Source organism: Notamacropus eugenii, chromosome 2 (assembly GCF_028372415.1).
Source record: "Notamacropus eugenii isolate mMacEug1 chromosome 2, mMacEug1.pri_v2, whole genome shotgun sequence".
In the NCBI taxonomy this organism is placed as follows: Eukaryota; Metazoa; Chordata; class Mammalia; order Diprotodontia; family Macropodidae; genus Notamacropus; species Notamacropus eugenii.
The window spans coordinates 371,029,127-371,051,502 of NC_092873.1; the positions used below are offsets into that span (position 1 = coordinate 371,029,127).

Here is a 22,376-nt window from a genome sequence, read left to right on the forward strand (position 1 = left end):
TATTCCTCTCCTGACCTGCACTCTGGTCTGGGAGCAACTTTAAGCACTCTTTTCTGCCTAGGATCTTCCAGTAGAATTCCCTCTCCAGAGCCTCCACCAGCTCTACCATGCCAGCCAGCTCTCCTCCTCATCCCAGGGCCACCATTCATGGCTGAGATCCAGATCAGCAGCTTAATTTCTCCAGGGTCTTTAGGGCAGGCCTCCAACAATGGAAGCTGCTGCTGCCTGGGGCCAGGGCTAGGGCAGGAGGAACCTGCTTCCTTCTCACTCAGGTAAAAGAGCTTTCTCACTAACCTTTAAAAATGCCTTTGGCATTTGTGGGTTGAAGAATCTGGGAATTGCAGCTCTTGCTGGTGGCACCTTAAAGCCCACTGTAGTCCTGTCCCTGCTGGTATGGTCAAGGCGTCCAATATGATAGACTTTTCTTCCAGGCTGCCTTGGGCTGAAAATCTCTTTTACTCTGTCATTTTGTGGCTTCTGCTGCTCTAGAATTTGTTTAGTCATTTTTTACATGTATTTTATGGCCTGTGGTAGGAGAGCTTCTAGAGGTGCATCCTTCTACTCCATCATCTTGGCTCCCTGAGGCTTCCTTTAGCAAGCTGTTGATTCGTTTTTCATGCTTTTTTTTTGCATCACATTTCTCTTCCCAATTTTTCTTCTGCTTCTCCTTACCTGATTTTCAAAATTCTTTTTGAGGTTTTCTATGGCCTGAGACCAATTCATATTTTTCTTAGAGGCTGTGGATGCAGGAGCTTTGGCTTTGTTGTCTGCTTCTGTCTGTATGTTTTGATCTTCCTTGTCACCAATGATGGAAGAAAATAACTCTTCACCAAGAAAATAAGAATCTATAATCTGTTTCTTTACACCACCCCCTCCACCCCAGTTTGCTTATTTTCTCAGTCAGTTACTTGATTTTTGAGCTTTGTAAAGTGGAGGTCTCCAGAAGCAGCCTCCACTTTAGCAGTGGCTGCAGCTGCCCTAGGTCTGGGACCAGGGCTGGGGCTAGATGGACCACACTCCCCTCTCAGCCAGGTGAGAGGCCCTTCCAACTGACTTTTGAAGCTGTCTTTAGCATTTGTGGGTTAATAAGTCTGGAATCTGCAGCAGCTGCCCTCCCCCCATTCAGTCCCCTAAGACCTGTTCCCTCTCTCTGTTCTGCTCCATGAACTGTGCTCTGCTCTCAGACTAGTGAGACAGACCTTTCCCAAGAACCTTCCAGATTGTGCTGGGCTGGCAATTTGCTTCATCAGTCCGTCATTTTGTGGCTTCTGCTGCTCTAAGATTTGTTTAGAGTCATTTTTTACAGGTTTTTTGAGGGGTTTGAGGGGAAGAGCTCTAGCTGATCCGTGTTTCTACTCTCCCATCTTGGTTCTGCCCCCTTAATAGGACTTTTAATAAAAATTTAACCTTTTAATAGGACTTCCAGCTTCAAGTCTCTCCCCACTTCAGTCACTGACAAAGTGATTTCTCTTAAGCACAGATCTAACCATATGACTCCTCTACTCAGTCAACTATAGTAGCTTGATATTGACTATAGAATCAGATGCAAACTTATGTTTACCTTTTATAGTCCTTCAAAACTTTATACCAATCTATCCTTTCAGTCTCATTATACCTAATTCCCTCTCCTATACCCTGCAATCCAACCAAACTGGCTTTTCTCTGTTACTCTTACACTACACTCCATCTGCTATCTCTATGTTATCTCCTATGGATGGAACTCCTACCATCCTTATCTCGGCCCATTAAATTGCACCTCCAGCACCATCACCTACAAGAAGCCTTTCTGAATCCTTCCAGCTATTGATTCCCTCTCTCAAACTGCCTTGTATTTATTCTCATTATATTTATTTTCTATAGACAGTTCTTGCTCTATGACCAAGTAGGGAATGGCCTAGGACCTATTGTTGGCCAATCAATGAGAACTAGAGTGATCTGGGTTTAAGGTATGGTACTAAGAAAAAAATCTAGCCCATAAAACATATCTTATGTTCTTTCAGTGATCCAAACTTATATTCCTTTGGGCAGAGCACCCGCAGGTAAGAGTATGACATCCTACGTTGGCAGAGGAAAAGGATGGGGAGGCTAGAGGAGGGAAGAAAGAAAGACGGGAGGAAGGGAAGGGAAGGAAGGGAAAGAAGGGAGGGAGGAAGGAAGGAAGGAAGGAAGGAAGGAAGGAAGGAAGGAAGGAAGGAAGGAAGGAAGGAAGCTATATTGATCAGTTCCAGATGGATCTACAGTGATTAGCTGAAAGCCTGCAAGATATCTTGGGGTTTGCCATGCCTTAATCCCAAATCACTTTGGTTTTCATTGATTGGCAAATAATAGGTACTAGTTAACGTTAAGCCCTACCTGGTCATTGTTTGGGCCCTGACTGGCTCAGAAAAATGTAAATAGCAACTGTTTCTGGTTTGGCCAGAAACGCTGAGGGTCTTTTTTTTTTTTTTTTTTTTTTTAATACTAGGTAAAAGAGGTCATTTTCAGTCTCATTTCTTACCTGGTTTTAATCACTGAATAGCCACTGCTTCTGTTAAAGAAACCTATTAAAGACCTTAGTTTAAAAAGACCAATGTTTCCCACTGCATCTAGGGCCATCTCTAGTCATCCTGATCTAAATATCTTGCCACTGGACTCAGATGGCTACGGAGGAGTAAGTGAGACTGGTGACTTTGCACAGCCCTCTCTCACTTAAATCCAATTCACTTGCATGTCATGGCACCACCTCCATGATGTCATGGTCCTCTTCAAAAAGGAAGAACAACAACAATCTAACTCCACAATATATTTAAATATAAAATCTATTAAGTTCTCCAAATATTTGTTGTAGCTTTTTTTTTTTGCTATCTTATTTTAACCATTTCTTTCCTTTTTGGAAATTTTTGTCTTTCTCTTTCCTTCTATTTCTTATTTGTCAAGAGTGAGACAGAAAAGATGTATAATAAATGAACTGATTTTCTGTCAGAAATGTTCTGACAGGAACTGGGATTGAAAAATTCTTGCTAAAAACAAGTGGATTTTGACTTCAACTGCAAAATGAAACAATTAGGCTAAATAATCTCAAAGGTCCCTTTCAGCTCTAAAATATATAATGATGATACTTTGAATTAATACAATAATTTTCTTTTAAGAAACTCCAGATGACTCAGTAGATAGGCAGATTGGAGCAGGTGGTATAATTTTCACTTTACAGAAGGGAAAACAGATTAGGAAAGAGCAAGTAATTTGCCCCAGGATATAACTCAAAAAATGTGGGAAAAACTGTAAGTTTCTCTTTGTCCTGAGAAGGGAGAACCTATGCTCTGGGCCAGGCCTGACTTAAAGCTGGTTCAATAGTTCAGGCTTGGGATTGAAGAGAAATTCACAGATCATCTAAAATTTAACAAAAAAAAAAAAATTTAACAAGAGCATAGAAAGGATATTCAACAAGGATACAACATTGATTCAGTTGGGTTGAACTCCTCTGCCTCCATATATGCCATGGTGCTATGCCTGTATAGTCAACAGCGTATGTTAAGCCTGAGGAGCTCCTGATTTCTCATATGTTGAACTTTTATACTTAAGACACTAAGAAACTATGTCAAGTGTTTAAGCCTTAGTGTCCTGGGTCAATTAGTTTTCATCACTTTTTTAAGGGATACAATTCACCTAGCATACATAGCAGGCATCTTGCCTACCACATCTTACCTCTTGGTAGCAAGATCCTAAAGGTTTCATAGGAAGGGCTTCTTAAAACTTTTTCTACTCGAGGCCCTTTATGCGGTTATGACCCACAGTTTAAGAAGTGTTGTATAGAGGACCACTCACCATTTAAATGGCCTTAGGTTTGTTACTGGATAATCCTGAAGAAGGAGAAGCTTAGTGCAAGTAAAAGAAAAAGAAAAACAGAAAAATAAACAAAAAGTCATCTAACAATATTCTTTGAACGAACCCCCCCCAAAAATACACATCATCTAACATTTAGCAGACATATTTACTTTAACAACAGAACAGAAATGATATTCAGCAAGGATACAAGACTGGTTTAGTTGGGTGCATCTCCCTTGCTTCTACATTTGCCATGGTGGTATACCTGCATGGTCAACAGTGTATGTCAGGACTGAGGTGTCCCTGGCTTCTCATGTGTTGGGCTTTTATACTTATACAATAAGGAATCTAAGTCAGTGGTCTGAACCTTATTTCTCTGGGCCATTTAAATCCCAAGGCTGGTTTCGGTGTCTTTTAAGTAAAAACTAATGTAGCCCACATAGCAACAACCTCAATAGATCTTTGTTTCTAGAAAAATCTTCTTTTCAAGTAACCTAAGGATCTGAATTTCTGGCCTGAATTGAAACCCCAAGAACTTTTATATGCTCTCTCTTCCCTATATCAGTGCCTGTTGGCTTAACTATCATCTTTATGAAGATGACTCCCAGTTTGTTTATCCAGCCCTCATCTCTCTCCTAAATTCCAATCTACCATCACTATCTACCTCCTAGACAGCTCCACCTGGATGTCCTATAGACATCTCAAACTTAACATGTGCAAAATGAAAATCATCTTTTCCACTACATATGTAATTCTTTCTAACATCCCTGTTTCTGTTGAGGGTACCACCACATTCCCAGTTATCCAGGTTTACAACCTAGGAATCATCCTTAACTCTTCAACCTCACAAATATTCTCTTTGTCCCTATTCAATCAGTTGCCAAGTTTTAAGGGAGCTCCCAATTGTTTCTAGAATAAAACATAAATTTCTTTAGTATTCCATAGAATCATATAATTTTAGAATTTAAAGAGACCTCAGGAACAGCGGTGGGGAACCTGTGGCCTTGAGGCTATATGTGGCCTTGAGGCTGCAGGTTCCCCACCCCTAGGCTAACCTATGCTGGGGGAAAAAGTCCCAGCTGTAACATACTCAACAAATGTAACATACTCAACAAATGTAACATACTTACCAACCTCCGTTTGAAGACCTCCAATGAGAGTAAAACTACCACCTCCTAGGGTTTGGGGGCAACTTTAATTGTTAGGAAAGTTTTCCTGCTATCAAGTCTAAATTTTTCCCTTTCTACTCATTGTTCCTGGTTCTGTCCAGAGAAATCAAACAGGACAAGTCTAATCTGTTTTCTCGTTAAAGTTCTTCAAATACTGAAGATGGGTATCACGTTCCCTCCAAGGCTTGTCTTCTCCAGATTAATTGTCTCCAGCTTTTTCACCTCATTCTCATGTAACATGGACTTGAGGCCCTTTACTGACCTGGTTTTCTTCTCTAAATCTCTTCAGCTCATCAGTGCTGTTTTTAAATTGTGGTGCCCAGAGCTGAATATCATACTGCAGATGTGGTCTGACTAGGGCAGAGTATAGAGGAACCATAATCTCCTTATTCCTGGAAATTATGCTTCTCTCAATGCAGTCTGAGTCATATTAAGTTTGCAGTTCACTAACACCCCCAAAACACTTTTAGACAAACTGCTCTTTAGTTATACCTCCTTATTGTATATTTGCCTCTTTTTCAAAATAAAAATGTTTCTTCAGTAACACTTGTGAGACTTAAATTTTTTGTTAATGTAATTAAATTCCTTTTTTCTTTTTCAAATGGTTTACTATTTGTTTATAATTTTTATTTCTCAGATACTGTTTTAAAATATTACTCAATTAATAAATTCAAATTAACAAGTTCCCACATTTTAAGTTCACTATCCTTGTCAAGAGGTGAGTGGCTTGTTTAAATCATTCTTCTTTTGGATTCTTAATTTATCTTTCCATTGATCAGAGTTCTAAAGTCTTTCAAAGTTATTTTTCTCAACTTTATGATTGTAATGTTGTCATTATTGTATTAATTGTTATAGCGATGAAATGATGTTCATTTTGCTCTGCATCACTTAAAAGTCTTCCCATTTTCTCTAAAACTTTTCATTTCATCATTTCTTATGGCATATTAATTTTCCATTACATTCATATATCATGATTTGTTTAGCCATTCTCCAGTAGGACATCTTAGTTTCTAGATTCTGACTGCCATCAGAATAGCTACTATAAACATTTTTGTACATATGCTTGTCTTCCTTCTTTGATTTCTTTGGTACAGGTACCTAGTAGTGATAGAACTGGGTCAAAAGGCAGTTGGTAAATTTCTGGGCAGAGTTCCAAAATGCTTTTATAACAACAGCTGGACCAATTCACAGCTCCACCAACAGTGCACTAGTGTGCCTGTTTTCCCACAGCTCCTCCAATATTTTCCATTTTCTACTTTTGTCATCTTTGTATGAGGAAGAATCTCAAAAGTTGATTTAATTTGCACTCTTATTAGTGATTTTAGAGAACATTTTTATGATTGTTGATAATTGAGGTTTCTTTGGTTGAAAACTACCTTGTTCATATCCTTTGAACATTTATCTATAGGAGATTGGCTCTTAGGCTTCTAAATCTGAATTAGTTCTTTATATATCTTAGAAATGAATCCTTTATCAGAGAAACGTGTTGCAAGTTTTTCCCACAGTTACCTGTTTACCTCCTAATTTTTACTACATAAGATTTCTACAAAACCTTTTAAATTTTATAGAATAAAAATTGTCCATTTTATCTTGTATGATTCTCTTTATCACTTGTGTAGTCATGAACTCTTTCCCATCCAAAGATGTGAAATGTTTTTCCTTGATGCTTTCCTCATTTGTTGACGACATGTCAGTTTAAACCTAATTTCTGCCATACTGCCCCCCCATTTTCCCAGAAGTTTTTGTCAGATAGTGAGACCAACCCTCAGGAAGTAGGGTCTTTGGGGTGGTTCTCAAGGCAAAATGCCTTCCACACTCAGAGAAAGAAATATGGAAGTCATTCACAAAATGTAGCAGATCATGTTTGTGTATGTGTATGTGTTTGTGTATCATGTTTTGATTTGTTATATGATTTCTTTCATTTATTTTAGTCTGACTACATAGCATGACTATAGTGAAAATATACTCAATAGGAAAGTTATACGTAGAACCTATACAGAATTGTATGCAGTCGTGGGGAGGGAGGGGGGTAGTGGGGGGTAGGTGTGGGGGGGATAAAATCTCAATTGTATGGCAGTGATTGTTAAACATTAAAAAATAATAATTAAAAAAAAGAGGAAGTAGGGTCTTTGGGCTAATCAAATAATATCGTACTGTGTTTGTTAGCTTTTATATATTGTACACTCTTCCACAGATTGATTATAGGCTCACTCTCTCCTCTCTGTCTCTATCTCTTTCTTCCTCTTTCTTTTCTCTTTCTCGCCCCCCACCCTAATCATTTTAATAATTTCTGCTTTGTAGTACAGTTTGACATCAGGTACTGATTTATTATTAGCCTTTTGTCCTTTTTGTTTCCTTTTTGTTTTTCAGTGTGAATTCTGGGAGGTAATAGAGGATAGGAAGGTCTGGAATGCTATGATCCATAGGATCACAAAGACATTCATGATTCAAGGACTAAACAACAGCAACAAAATTAATTTTGCTATAACTTTTTTCTAGTTCTATAAACATACTCTTTTGGGATTTTGGTATAGCACTGAATAAGTACATCAAGTGCACAGCAGAGAACAAAAGAAAACTTACAAGGAAGCACAAGAAAGCAGGGTAGCTTTGAAAATAATGTATAGCATTTATTACATAGTTTTTAAAAAAGTAAACTGCGACATTTAAATTCATGGTTTTATATTGAATTCTCTTTTTATGTTGTGTTATATACATAGAAATGTTCTCTTTCTTGTCTTTCTGTATTAAAGTTCAAATGAATAAAAAAATTTTTAAAAAAAAAAATTTATAGACAGGGAGAAAGATATAATAATGGACATTTATATAACACTTTAAAGTCTGCAAAGTGCTTTATATTCATGACCTCATTTGGATCTCACAAACCACCCTGTGAAGTAAGTATTTTCAGGTATTATCCTTAGTTACATACAACTAGTATCAGAAGTAAAATCTGAATCTTAAGTTTTCTTGCCTCTTTAGAAATTATCACTTTTAAGAGTTTTAATAACACTAGTAATATTAATACTAATATGTATATATTCATAAAGGCTCAACAACATACCTAGCAGTGATCCCACCCTTACCATATCTTGCCCCCATTCAAAAAAGAAAACCCATCACAAAGAATAGCAGTAGATTAAGTGGTATACAGATAAGAAGTTTCTTACGAAAAAGAAACAAGAATGTAATAATCTACCTTTTAATCTGACCTTTCTGGATGACTAGGAACCCCAGAGGTGTTAAGAGAAGATTTTGAAGAAATATAAAGAGAGGCTATTTTAGAGAGGCAGTGGACCATTGTTCTAGGTGTCATGAAGGAAAAAATGTAAGAGGAAAAACAAGTAAAGAAAAAGGGAAAGGGAAATGATATTCAGAGAGGGGCATTCAGAGAAATGAAGGTGGGTCACAAGAATCAGAGGATTGGCTAAATCAGAGGGAGCCACATGTGGCCTTCTAGGTCCTTGGGTTAGACCTTTTGAATGAGTTCAAGTTTTACAGAACAAATCCTTTTATTAAGGAGATTTGTTCTGTGAAGTTTAGATTCAGTTAAAGGGGCTTTGAGGACCTCACTTGAGGACCTAGAGGGCCACATGTGGCCTCGAGGCCACAGGTTCCCCACCCTTGATCTAAGTTTAGGATGAGCCAGAAAGATTTGAAACAGTAAGGTAATGAAGTCAGAGAGTAGTATTTTTAACTACTGCAAAGAATACTGTAAAGTGGGAAGGTCAAGGAGAAGATGGTTACACTAAAGTTTCAGCACTGACATATTTAGACAACAAGGAACGGTAAGCAATATAATTTTGCAATGATAATAACAGACTCCAGTCAATCTGTATTATCATCAATATAGGTACTCCCTCCAATAATGCAGACTGAACCCATCCATGCAGGATCCATCCTATAACTGATGTCCATATTCTGCCACAAATTGGGGAAGGAAAAGGCATCACCACCCACAACTTTTTCTCCAGTAAAATATGGAGTATTTAAAATGCTAATTGAGAGGAAGCAGGCAACAAAAAGACATTAAAAGCAACATTTGCCATTCTTACTTTCCTCTAGCAATTTCAAAGAATATTTTAATTGAAACTTTTGACTAGATACTATTAAATTTCCTTTACTCTACTTTAAAAGTGACAGAATGACAAAGAAAAACTTAAGCAATAAACAAGTCAGGGTAAAAATCAGATAAAGAAACATCAAATGTTGGCCTTCCGGGCCCTTCTATAACCGCCAAATGAAGCTGAGACCGCTATTTTTCATTACTGTAGAAGCAATTTAATGCCCTTTTTTATATGGTGAAACTAATTGACAGCACACTTTAAAAATGACCTCCCTTTATGTGTAATCTAAAAGTTGATTCAAATGAAAATCTGGTTCTTAAGTTGGTCCCCACTAAGTTACAACAGGTACAGGTACATATTCAAACTCTAGAAACATTAGATAGCTAAACTGTTCAAACTCAAAGTAAGAAAGAGTCTACTTTTCTCATGCTCCTGGGGGAATAACTAAAAACCTGACAAAAGCCCAGGATGACAAAAATGAAAAAGAAAGGACTAACAAAGTGAATATACATTTTCAAAAATTTAGAAAGCTAACAAACAAACCTAAAACAAGCACAAAAGAGGAAATATTAAAGATAAGAGGAAAAGTAGATAAATTGACAACAAAAAATAGATAAAAATTGAGCACCTAAAACTAAAAGCTGATTCTTTGAAAAAAACTAATAAAATTGATAAACCCTTAGCGAATCTTATTAAAAAGAGAACAGAAAATCAAATCGATAAAATAGCAATTAGCAAGATGAAATCATAACAAACCCAAAGGAAATAAAAATAAGAACATGTTATGCAGAATTATATGCTAGCAAAACTGAGAACACAATAGAATTAGAGGAAAACCCTCAAAAATATAAAATAGCCAAACTATCTGAAAACTAGATAGAGATCTTAGATAACTCTTAATCTCAAAAAGAAATATATGCAGCAATAAAAAAACAAAGAAAAAAAATTCCTGGTCCTGAGGAATTCACAGGAAAATTCTATGAACAGCTAATACTTCACAAATTATTTTCAAAAACTGAGAAAGAAAGCACCCTACACACTTTTATGAGATAACTATGATCCTAATAACTAAACCAGGGAAAGATAAAACATGAAAAGAAAATGGTAAGTCAGTATCATTTTTGACTCAAAAATTTTAAACAAAATCCTATCAAACAGGTTACAATGATTTACCCAAGAAATCATCCATTAATGACCAAATGGGATTTATACCAGCATTGCAAGGATGGTTCAACACTAGGAAAATAATCAACATTATTCATCAAATTAAAAAAAAAACATCAACATCTCAAACCACATGATTATCAATAAATGCAGAAAAACCTTTTTGATAAAGTACAACACTCTTATGCTAACAGCAACAACAAAAACTCTACAAAGCATAGGCATAGAGGGACCTTTTTAAAATATGATTAAAAGTATCTAACTAAAACCAAAAGCAAACATCAATCACGTACCATGGGGATACACCAGAACATCTCCCAATAAATACAAGACTGAAGCAAGAATGTCCACTCTCCCTCACTGTTTTTTGACACAGATCCAGAAATGCTAGCAACTGCAATAAAATGAAAAAGAAAAAAAATACAGAAATAAAGATAGATAAAGAGGAGAAAAAACTAGCCCTGTTTGCTGATGCTATTGATGGTTCAGGAAGTCCCAGTGAATCAACAAATTACTGAGACAATTAATAGCTTTAGCAAATTTTGCATGCTATAAAATATCCTAAAAAATCAATAGCATTTCTATATAACAATAACAAAATACAAGAAACAATAATAGAAAAGGAAATCTCATTCTAAATAACCACAAAATGCACAAAATATCTGGATATCAACCTCCCAAAACACACACAAGACTTATATAGATTCAATTACAAAGTGCTCCTTAAAGAAATAAATAACTTAAATAGCTGGAAGAATATTCATTGTCCTGGGAAGGCCATACCAATATAATAAAAATGACAATACTACCAAAATTAATTTATACTTTTAATGGTACACTATTCAAACTACCAAGGAGATACTTTACAGAACTTGATAAAATTATAACAAAATTCATTTGGAAAAACAAAGATTCATAATATCAAGGGAAATGATAAATAGAAGTATGGATTAAGGGGGAAATAGCATTTCTATACCTTACACTATCATAAAGCAGCAGTCATCTAAACCATCTGGTACTGATTAAATAGAGAGATAGGTTAATGCAATAGTCTAGGTAAGGGAGATTCTGAAATCAAAGAACTTAATAACCCAGTATTTGATAAAATGGAAAACAAATTTACCTGGGGAAAAATCTCCTTTTTTGATAAAACTTGCTGGGAAAATTGGAAAACAGTCTGGCAAAAATTAGGCTTAGACCAACACCTTACATCATATTCTACAATACATTCTAAATGGCTACATGGCCTTAATATTAAACATCATACTCCAAAAAAATTCAAAGAAAATAAGTCATATACCTCTCACAGGTATGACTAGTAGACAGAAGGAGGCAGTTGCAAAAGATAAAATAGACGACTTAGATTATGTGAAACAGAAAAAGCTTCTGCATGGATAATATTAATGCATCCAGGATGAGGGAAGTGGTTGAACGAGAAAAAATCTTTGCTCAAATTTCTCTGATAAGGGTTATACTAGTATCCAAGATATATAAACAACAAATATATTAGCCTAATAGCCATTTCACAATAGATAAAATGGTCAAAGGATACGAATAAATATTTCTCAAAAGAACTGCAAAGTATCTATATTACTAACAATTAAAAAAATACAAATCAGAACAACTGAGGTTGATAAAAATGACAAAAAATGGCAACAATCAATGTTGGAGGGTTTGCAGAAGGATAGACACCCTAATACATGGCTGGTGGAGCTGTGAAACGATGCTAGAAACCAATCAGGAACCATGCAAATCAGGTGACTAAAATGTTCATGCCCTCTGAACCAAAGACTTCATTACTGAGTTTATAATATCCCAAGGAAGCCATTACTAAGAAGAAAAGTTCCCATACATTCAAAATAGTCATAGCAGTACTTTTTGTGGTAGCTGGGAATTAGAAACATACATAGCATACATACAAAAACTGACCATGTACTAGGGCATAAAAACCTCAAAACCCAGTGCAGAAAGGCAGAGATAGTGAATGCATCCTTCTCAGATCATAAAATTATATGTAATAAAAGGCCATGGAAAGATAATTGGAAATTAACTGGAAACTAAATAATCTAATCCTAAAGAATGAGAGGGTTAAACAAATCATAGAAACAATCAACAACTTCATTCAAGAGAAGGACAATAATGAGACAACCTACCAAATCTTACGGGATACTGCAAAAGCAGTTCTTAGGGGAAGTTTTATACCTTTGAATGCCTACATGAACAAAATAAAGAAGAGATCAATGAATTGGAAAAGCAGCTGAAAAAGCTAGAAGAAGAACAAATTGAAAATCTCCAAGTAAATACCAAATTAGAAATACTGAAAACCAAAGGACAGATTAATAAAATAAGAGTTAGAAACAAAATAGATGCTTAACCACTGGGAAATAGCTAAACAAATTGTGGTACAGGAATATAATGGAATATAAGTGTGCTGCACAAAATGATGTGTGTGATGAAGATCCAAAAGTTTTGATCCAAAAGATCATTTAAATGATCTGATTCAGAGTGAAGCAAACAGAACCAAGAAAACAATATACCCTGTTAGATATAACAATGTAAGTGGAAAGAACTACATAGTAAAAAATTAAAAGTAAACAAAATAAAATTGTAAAAGTCAAGGAGGACTCAAATAAAGAGATATTAAAAGCCACCCCCAACCTAGCCCTTCATGGAGGTGAGAGGTCTGCAGGTGTTACACATTTTCTGACTTTTTCCAATGTATCGATCAGCTGTGCTGACTTTTCTTTCCCTCTCAAACAAATATTATTTGTCATATGAGATTGCTCATGGAAGGGAAAGGGATTCTTGTAAGAAACAGGAAATATCAATAAAAACTTGGTAACTCAGCTCATCTACTCTCTTCTGTCCCCCCACTTCTCTCCAAAGGAAGGTAAATGTGGATAGCCAGAAGATGCCCAGTTAGGGGTTTACGGGCCAGATTTCTTTCTTTCTTTCTTTCCATCCTTCCTTCTTTCTTTCTTTCTCTTTCTATCTTTCTTTTTCTCTTTGTTTCCCTTCTTTTCTTGTCTTTCCCAAAACCTTAAACAGTGCACTCTAGAGCCCATACATTGCACAATGATAGGTCTCTGCCCAAACTCCACTTAATGGCTCTTTTCGAGACCCTCCTGGCTTCAGAGTGATTATCAATAGTAACTGTTTCTCTTCCCCTCCCAACTTAATTACTTGTTTTTTTCTTTGTCCATTAAAGGGGCCATTCCCTGATTACTTCTTAAAGGGGCCTATTCACAAGGTCATTACCTCACTCTAAGTGAGTACCTGAATAGGCCAAGGTCTCCCCAATGCATCCTGGGCCACCTCCAGTCATCCTGATGAATATCTGGTCACTGAATCTAGATGGCTCAGGAGGAGAAAGTGAGGCTGGTGACCTTGCTCAAAACAAAGTCAAGTACAAGTCATGTCATCATTTCTCTGATGTCATGGTCTTCTTCGAAAACGAAGGACGAACACAGACAGACACAGACAGATAGGTAGAAAGCAACAGAGACAAGACCTGCTATGTCACGTGTTGGAGGAAAAGCAAGTAGACCAGTATGACTAGACCACATAGTACAGGAAGCAGAGTATTATAATAGAAGGCTAGAAAAGTAGTAACTGTTAGTAACAAGTGGAAGACTTTGGATTCTGAGTACAGAGATGACAGGATCATACCTATACTTTAGGAAAATCACTGTGGCAGCTTTTTAGAGGACAGGCTGGAGTAGGGGGAGAGATCAGAGACAGAGAGACCAATAAGGAAGTTACTGAAATAGTCCAGGGAAGGAAGAACGAGAACCTGAACAAAGGTAGTAGTTGTATAAGTAGTGAAATGGGGAAGGAGAAATGCTATGAAGATAGAAAGAAAAAGATCTGGCAACTCACAAGTTAATGAGGGGTGAAAAATTAAGAAGTCAAGGATGATATTGATGCTACAAAACCCGGGTGACTGGAAGGATGGCAGTGCCCTCTATAACAACAGGAAAGCTCAGAAAAGGGCTAAGTTATACAGAGAGGGAGGAAGATTTTGGACATGCTAGATTTGATATGTCTTTGGGGTATCTTGTTTGAAATGTCTAATAGGCAGTTAGTGATGTTTAACTGTAATTAAGTCTAGATATACAGATGCAGATAGATGTAGATGTATAGATGTAGTATGCAGATGACCTGGGAGCCATCCATGTAAGAATGATAACTGAATTCATAGGAGCTACTGAGGTTACTAAGAGAGAAAATAGAAGAAAATGCAGGAGAAGGATTTGGGTTACACCCACAGTAAGTGTGACATGGACAAGGATACAAAAAAGGAAGTCAGAAAGGATTAGTCCAACAAATAGGAGGGCAATCAGGAGAGAGCAATGTCATAAAAATTCAGAGAGAATATCTCAAGGAGAAAGTGGTCAATAGTGTCAAATGCTTGCAGAAAGGTTAGGGAGGATTGATGAGGATTGAGAAAAGGTCACTAAATAATTAAGAGAGATCACTGGTTGCTTTGGACAGACTAGTTTTTGGGTGAGTGATGAGGTCAGAAGGCAGGCTGCAGAGGGTTTAGGAGAGGAAAAGAGGCAATGAATGAGTGGAGGCAAATATTTTGAGGAGCTTGACTGAGAAAGGTTGGAGAGATAAAAAATAATAGCAAAAAACAGTAGGATCTCTTTTAGGGAGATATTTTAAGGACAGGGGAGCCCTGGATATGCTTGTAAGCAACAGAGAAGAAACTGATAGATGGGGAGGAATTGAAAATTAGAAGGGGAGATAACAGTTGGGATGATATTCTGATAGGAGAAGACTAATGGCACATGCAAAAGAGTTGGTCCTGGCGAGGTGAAAGGCTGACTATTCCTCTGAGATAACAGCAAAGGAGGAGATAGTGAGGGATGATGACACAGATTTTTAAGATGAGGAGAAAAGCAAGATCTCAGTAAATGGCCTTGATTTTCTTGCTAAACTATGAGATAAGGTCCTCAGCTGAGAAAGTGAATAGAGTTCATGTTCAAGTTCAAGTGTGCAAAGTGCCTTATAGACATTATTGTACTTGAGCCTCACAAAAACCTTGGAAATAATATCCTCACTTTACAAGAAACTGAAACTCAAGGAGGTCAAATGACTTGACCACAATCACATAGCAGGTATCAGAGATAAAACTTGAACTCAGACCTTCCTGACTCCAAGAACCCAAGACAGTTGATTTCTCTAACCTTAGATTTATAACACTGTGACACTGAGAAAGCTAACCTGCCACAGAACAAAACCTTGAGATACATAAACAGCTTTGGTTAACCACAGTTGAGTAAACCTGAGTTGCAGGGTAATCTGATAACGACCAAACAGCTTGGCTTCCATAAGGGTAAGCCATCTCTCCCTGACCTGTTATATTTCTTTGAAAGAGTTAACCAAAAAATAGATAATGGAGAACTGATGGGCATAATTTACTTAGACTTTTAGAGAGAGACAGAGAGAAAAGCAAGACTAATGAATATGGGGAATGAGGTTAACATTAGTCTTAGAGGTCAGTATTAGAACTTAATATAATGACGTATAAGCAGTTTATGACGTATAAGGCAAAGGAAAAGGTAATGAGAGACTAAAACTTATCCACAGTACATAATTATTTAGTCTAGACTAGAACAGACTATAAAAAATTCAGAAAGGTTAGGTAAATAACTAGATAAAATGCAATTTTTTCTGGGGATATAAAAGAAAGGGCATTTAAAACCAAAGCATCTGTTTAAAGTGATTCACTATGTTCAAAGTAAATTTTAAAAATGAACGAGATCTAGACCAAAGGGGGAAAGATGAGACTAAGCAGACGTCTGATAAATGTTGTCTTAATAATTAATGGCACTGAGAGGCAGCCTGGCATTGGATAGGAGACTGACCTTGGTTTTAAGAGTCAAGACAACCTGGGTGCAAGTTCTGCCTATGACATATACTGGTTGTGTGACTGGGCAAGTCACAAAGTCTAAGTGCCCCAGGTAACTAGCTAACTCCATAAGCTGCAAAACAGATGTATCTGTCTTGGAGAAATTGTCTAACCAGAAGTTCCTCAACATCTAGACAATAATAATAATGATCATGCTAAATGGCACAGAGAATGCTGTTGATGTTCCTTATTTACCCCTTCTATTATATAAACAGAAGTGCAAGCATTATAATAAAAGACAACAAACTTAGATAGAAAAAAAGGAAACTATTTTGTGCAACATATAATTAACCCATGGAACATGCCGCCACAGGACATTACTATCAAAAAAAGCTTAGTAAGGCTTCCAAAGCGTTCAGACACAAAAAAGATATGCCTCTACAGTGAAAATGTCTAGAACAAAAATTAAAATGGAGCTCAAACCTCATGCTCCAGGGGTATCAACTAAGCATTAGCCAGGGACAGGAAGAAAATTTTAATTTCCTAATTATGGCCACAAAGCTGGCCAGTTACTTTGCAATTTCAAGGTCACATTCCTAGCTTCATCTATTTGATCAATAAGAATAACGCTAAAAGTTAAATTAAAAAGTAATCACTCCTTAGATAGAAATTTACATATATAACATACATTTTTCATTAAAAAAAATAGAGGCTTTTCTCACACCCATTCACTTCCCCTTTTGGTTCTCTATAGTTTCATGGTACGGAAAATCTATACTAGTGTCATGCCCACCAGTTTGGTCTGATTTTGTTTTCATTTCCTTACCTTACTCATCAAAACTTAAAGTTCTTTCAAATCAGTGGTTCACTCATAATAAGCCTTTTTAAAAAAACAAAAAACCAAGACTGTATATGGAAGGAGATAATGATAGCCACATAAAGTAAATGCCGTTTTTGTTGCTGTTGTTTTTAACGTATTTGTACCCAGAAGTTACAGAAATGGGTACTTTTACAAAATGAATAAATCAATAGCAAAATACTTTTGTGTCTGCAGGGACACATTATAAAAGGAAGTCCTCTGGGCTTAGTTTCCACTGTGGATTCTGAGCAACTGGTCTGCGGAAATAGCCCCAGTTCAGTGCATAAATGCAACACATAAAGAAGAGGCTAGGAATGAGTGACAGTTAAATCTCATAGATTTTCCTAAGAAACTGCATGTCTGAACTAACTTTATTTAATGTGACCAGATATAAGATGGCCATTGATTTTGATATGATCCTAGATTTAAAAGTCATCAAGTTCAACCCCTCTCATTTTAAAGATGAGATGAGAGACCCAGAGAGTTTCTGTAAAATTACCCATAGTTACATAAATAAGGAGCCAAGACAGTCTTCCTCTAACACCAAAGTCAACGTTCTAAAAAAATCCTTGTGTAGATAAGATAGGTCCATGTTGGTAAGGAGGCAATGAAATAACAATCTCCAATAGGAAGTTTATTGACAATGTGCCACACATACTGTAAAGTCAAACAAATAGCTAAAAATGTGCTCCCTGTACAGTACAATCAAGAAAAAACAGGACCATAAGATATAAGGCTAGAAGGAAAATTAGAGATCATCTATACCTCTCATTTTACAGATGAGGTAACTGAGACTCAAAGAAATTGACTTGACCAAGGTGATATAACAGGGAGAAAAGATCAAACCTAGGTCCTATGATTGCTCTTTTCACCATCCCACACTTCATTCAAACCTGACTGAATTCTAAAAGCAACAACAACAACAACAAAGTAGAAAATTATCGTAGATGTATCACAGAATTTTAAGGTGGTGTCCAAAAGATTAGATCTTCCTTTTTAGAGCTCACTTTAAATACGGCATAAAGTGATACCCTCAGATCAGTTCAAATGAAGTCCCAATTCTAATTTACCTATTAAGATACCACACTCTTATAACCAATCACAATGAAGTTTCTTAAAGTTGAAATTCAATGGAATGCCATACTTAAAAGTAAAAACAGTTTAAAACTGAGCTCTTATACCTTGGCTCCTTGATGTAAGATAAGCATACTATTAAGAAACACAAATGTGAACTTTCTTAAGAGAAAAAACTGTAATTTCAGGGGTCAATGGAGAAACGTATATTCCAAACAGATGGTAAGATACAATAAAGTTCTCCTTACCTGCATCAGTTTTCCTTCAGCTGGAGTAATCTCAGCAACACCAGCAAACACTCCTTCCAATGTGAGGTTCAATCTTCCTGTGGGGTCCACTTTCAAAGGAATCACTCTGATAACAGCCTTCTGCTCTGCAGATCGTTCGGACTCCACTGCTGCTACGAGTACCAGCCCTGTATGTCCAAGGCCTGCCTGCAGGGTAGCCATAAGCAGCCAGGGCCAGAGGGCAGCCAGCTGCAGCTGGTGGCCACCACTCATGCTACCAGCTGCAGCAAAACACTTTGTCCACACATACTGATCAGGAACGTCTCCCAATCCTGCCAGCTAATATCTAAAGAAGGCTCCTGGCTCCAGGCAAATAGGGGAAACAACAGTTTATACTGCAATTTCAAAAAATACAAAGTCCTTCAAGCCCTTCCTTTCTTTAAATTCCCAAGAACAGGTGGCATTCCTGATGGAGCAGAGGAGTGGGACGCCAACAATCAGTTTTTCTGAAGGTGTCACAATTTCTCCCATCTTCATTCTATCTAATAAAGAGACCACTTCTCTTTGGATTTTTCAACTTTACTTAACAACTGAATTTCAAACCAGTGGAATACAAGAACCCTGAAGGCAGAGACTGGGGGGTTTTGGGGTCTTTGTATCACTCAGGCCTAGTACAGTAACTTGTACATGGAAAGGACATAAGAAATGCTTCCTTTTGAATTTTGTTAGACCAATAGTACTTGGTTTTTAGATTTTGACATACTTTAAAGTGCTAAGCCACCTGCAAACAAATTCCATAAACTAAGAAAGACAAAAATCAGCACCAAAACTCATGTATTGACAGTGAAAGAATCCAGCTTAAGGATGACCCTTTCCAAGGGATAAAGTTTCCACAAAAAATTCAGGAAAAAGGAGGAGGGTAAGGTGCTGGAATGGAGAACAACAAAATAAATCTTCAAGTCCTACCTAAGGGATGCCAAAAGATGTTACAATGAGTACTTACTAGAATGCTTCTCTATGTTATATAATATTCAGGATATCTATATTTCTAGTTCCACTGACCTTGTACACTTCTTAGGAAACTTTGACATCTTGTTAATTTTTTTTTGTTCTGCACTAAAATTTGTTATTATAACTCAGTGTCATTTTAAATGGAGTCACATTTTGTAGGATAATACTGATTAATTATAACTTTGATATTTGGACAGGCATTTGAAATGGCTGGTTTTATTTTATCCTCCAATTCAAATACACATTGCTGTCCCTGTTATTCTCACTGTCTTGGGGAACTCAAGCTTCATTTTCCAGCTGAAACTCCTAGCACGTTATCATGTAATGAGATACTTTTGGAAACTATTTTAAAATGCTGATCTTATGATCTATAATTCCCTAAATTCATAAGAGAAACAAAAGGCTATTCCCAACACGTTTTCAAATTCCTTGGGGAGGAGGGAGGGAGGAATGGGGAGGTTAGTCACAGGTTCTCAGCAGAACACCCAGGAAAAGCAAAAATGGGCCTGAATGATATAGACTTATATGTTAGTCCTATAAACTTTTGATAATTCAAACCTTTGCTTCACACAAATATAAATAAAAATAAAAAGATACACCCCCAAATAAATAAAAATTCACCTCCCAGACACATTCACTGTATTTGGAGGTCAAGTTAAAAATCTCAAAATTTCCAATAAATGCTGGAAAACCAAATAAATCAGCACTCAAACATGAAACTGTTAAAGTAAAGCCTTTGGATGAGGCAGAGAAAAACAGTAATTTTAAAAGAAATCTGCAAACCTGTTGCGCTGTCGGGCCCACAGGAATCCACAGGGGTGAAACAAATGCAATTATGATTTTATAGATCCTGTTCACAAAAAAATGCTTCAACAGCTTAACCAAGTACAGCTCATTCTTCCACCTTGTTACTCTACAATCAAACTGGAAAGAGCCCAGCACTAGGCAGGTAAAAAACGAGTGAAATTCCACAGCCTGAAAAAATAATCCCAACCAAATCAAAGGAAAAAACTTACTCCAGGCTGAAAGCTAATGTTCCCAGGAACTTTAAAGCACTTAAACAATCCAAAATCATTTCTGAAAATTCTTTTCCAGACAAAAGTCCCTCTTTTCCCTGAAGAACAAAAAATCTTGAGAGGAAGAAGGCAGAAGAGTAAACACACCAGCAAAAAATCACCCAGAGCAGGCTGATATCACTATCAAAAGCAAAAAAAGAAAGAAAAGAAAAAATCCCAGAGGGAGAAGTAACTCTGAATCATGGAGTGGATTTGGAAAGTTCGGTAGGAATCGAGTGCTTCCCTTCTAGAAAAGCAATTCTGGATCAAATCCCTTAGAGGAAGCCTGTGGTTTGTGCTAGCTCTCTGACTCCCTCCCCTGGGACTGCAATCACTCTCTCTACCTGCTGACACAAAGTGAGGGTGGAGCAGTTAGAAGCAACCACCCCTCCTTTTCCCAGCTGGCATGCACATAGTCAGTCAGTCTCAAAATCTCTCTTCTCTCTCTCTGCTCCTCTACTCCCTCTATCGAGCCGCTGACTAATTGCATTCAATACAAATGGATACCTTCATTTAAGCAAGCTATCTCATGTAAATCAGGGTCACTCCCAGAAACATCACAGCAAAATGTGTACCTAATAAAGCAAAGATGGCACTATGAGGAAATATAAAGAAAATAAAATGCCAAGCCAGAGAAGACAAAAGAATGCAGTTTCATAAATCTGAGTTCAAAGGGATTTCTCCCCTTTTTGGTTGCAGTGCCTATAAATGGTCTCAAGCCAGATTTAAAGTGACTCCCTGCTGTAGCATGTACTGATTTATTGCACCCTTATATCTACAACCCTGGGAAGGGTTCTGTCCATTTTATGCACAGATTTTTTACAGCTTTGGCTAATTTAGACTCAGAAACTCTTTTCTAAACTGTTCCTGCAAGGAGCTTTCAGGTCAGGTTGATGTCAGAGGTCTGGAATTCAACTGTTACTCTCTTCTGACATCCCTGGGAGGCGAATAATACTCTAGGTCAGACCTATGACCTCAACTTAAGGTTTCAAGAGTGTGAGTTGTGATGTGATGAATTCAGAAAAAGGGCTAAGACATGCTCAGCTAGAAGAGCGTAGGCAATAAGAAATATAATGCTCAGCTAATCATTACTGCTCTCTGAACATTCTTTACTAATAAACTATGGCCTATCTTATAAGGTTGTCATTAGCGGTAATGGAAAGCTTACTGGACCTACTTAGTAATCAGTGCTGCTAGGATTCTGTGTGTAAGGTTTGCCAAGAAGTCATAAACAATTATTTGGGTGTGGTTAACCGTTTTTCATTCCAAGTATTATCAGTGTTCATGGGTAGCTAGATGTCAAGGTGAATAAAGTGCTGGACTTGGACTTAGGAAGTCCTGGGTTCAAATTTGACCTCAGACATTCACTAGCTATGTGACCCTGGGTAAGTCACAACCTCTGTTTGCCTTAATCCACTAGAGAAGGAAATAGCAAACCATTCCAGTATCTTTGCCAAGAAAACCTCACAAGGGGTCATAAAGAGTCAAACAAGACTAAATGACTGAACAACCACCAATATAGGTGTTATAATAATAATAACAGTAAAATATTATACTATTAATGTATGATAAACTATTATTATATACTGTTAATATAATAATAATAGCACCTCTCCCAAGGTGATTGTGAGGATAGAATGAGATATTTATAAAGCGCTTTGCAAGCCCTAAAGTGCTACATAAATGCTAGCTCTATTTTTTAATATCTTCTTATCCACAGCACCCAGTATAGTACCTGACTCACAGCAGGTTCTTAATAAATACTTGTTACTTGACTAATTAAATAGCATGAATGTTCATCTTAGGTATTTGCTCCTTTATAGCCCTCCTGAGAATGGTTTCAGGGTTTTAGACCAGGAGTACCAAGAATAGAACTTCCAGAAACAATTTTTTATTTTAGCATGCCATTTTTTTTGTCCAGGCATAGCATATATTTTTTTCTATCATCCTTTTCTACAGGACAGAGTTGATCATTTTACCAGGAGAGAATTTTTATGTCTCTTAAGAGCTATTTTTATTTTGTCTATATTCTGTGATAGTGCAATTGCAAGAAAAACAAAATATGAATTATCACAGCTCTGATATACAT

General features: G+C 36.9%; 1 protein-coding gene across 4 annotated transcripts in view; it reads right to left on the reverse strand.

Annotated features, from left to right (window-relative positions):
• Positions 1-21,751, reverse strand: part of RNF43 (ring finger protein 43) — a 100,020-nt gene extending 78,269 nt beyond the window's left edge. Inside the window, exons 1-2 of one of the 4 annotated variants that reach the window (XM_072646837.1) lie at positions 20,016-21,750; positions 18,243-18,687 (exon numbers count right to left, since the gene is read on the reverse strand). In XM_072646837.1, coding sequence (XP_072502938.1) covers positions 18,243-18,494 — 252 coding nt within the window. In that variant the 5' untranslated portion in view covers positions 18,495-18,687; positions 20,016-21,750. Of the gene's footprint in view, positions 1-10,497; positions 10,599-18,242 lie in introns of all 4 variants that reach the window. The other 3 variants (XM_072646839.1, XM_072646838.1, XM_072646836.1) reach the window with 3 other exon arrangements.
• Positions 21,752-22,376: the final 625 nt, after the last annotated feature.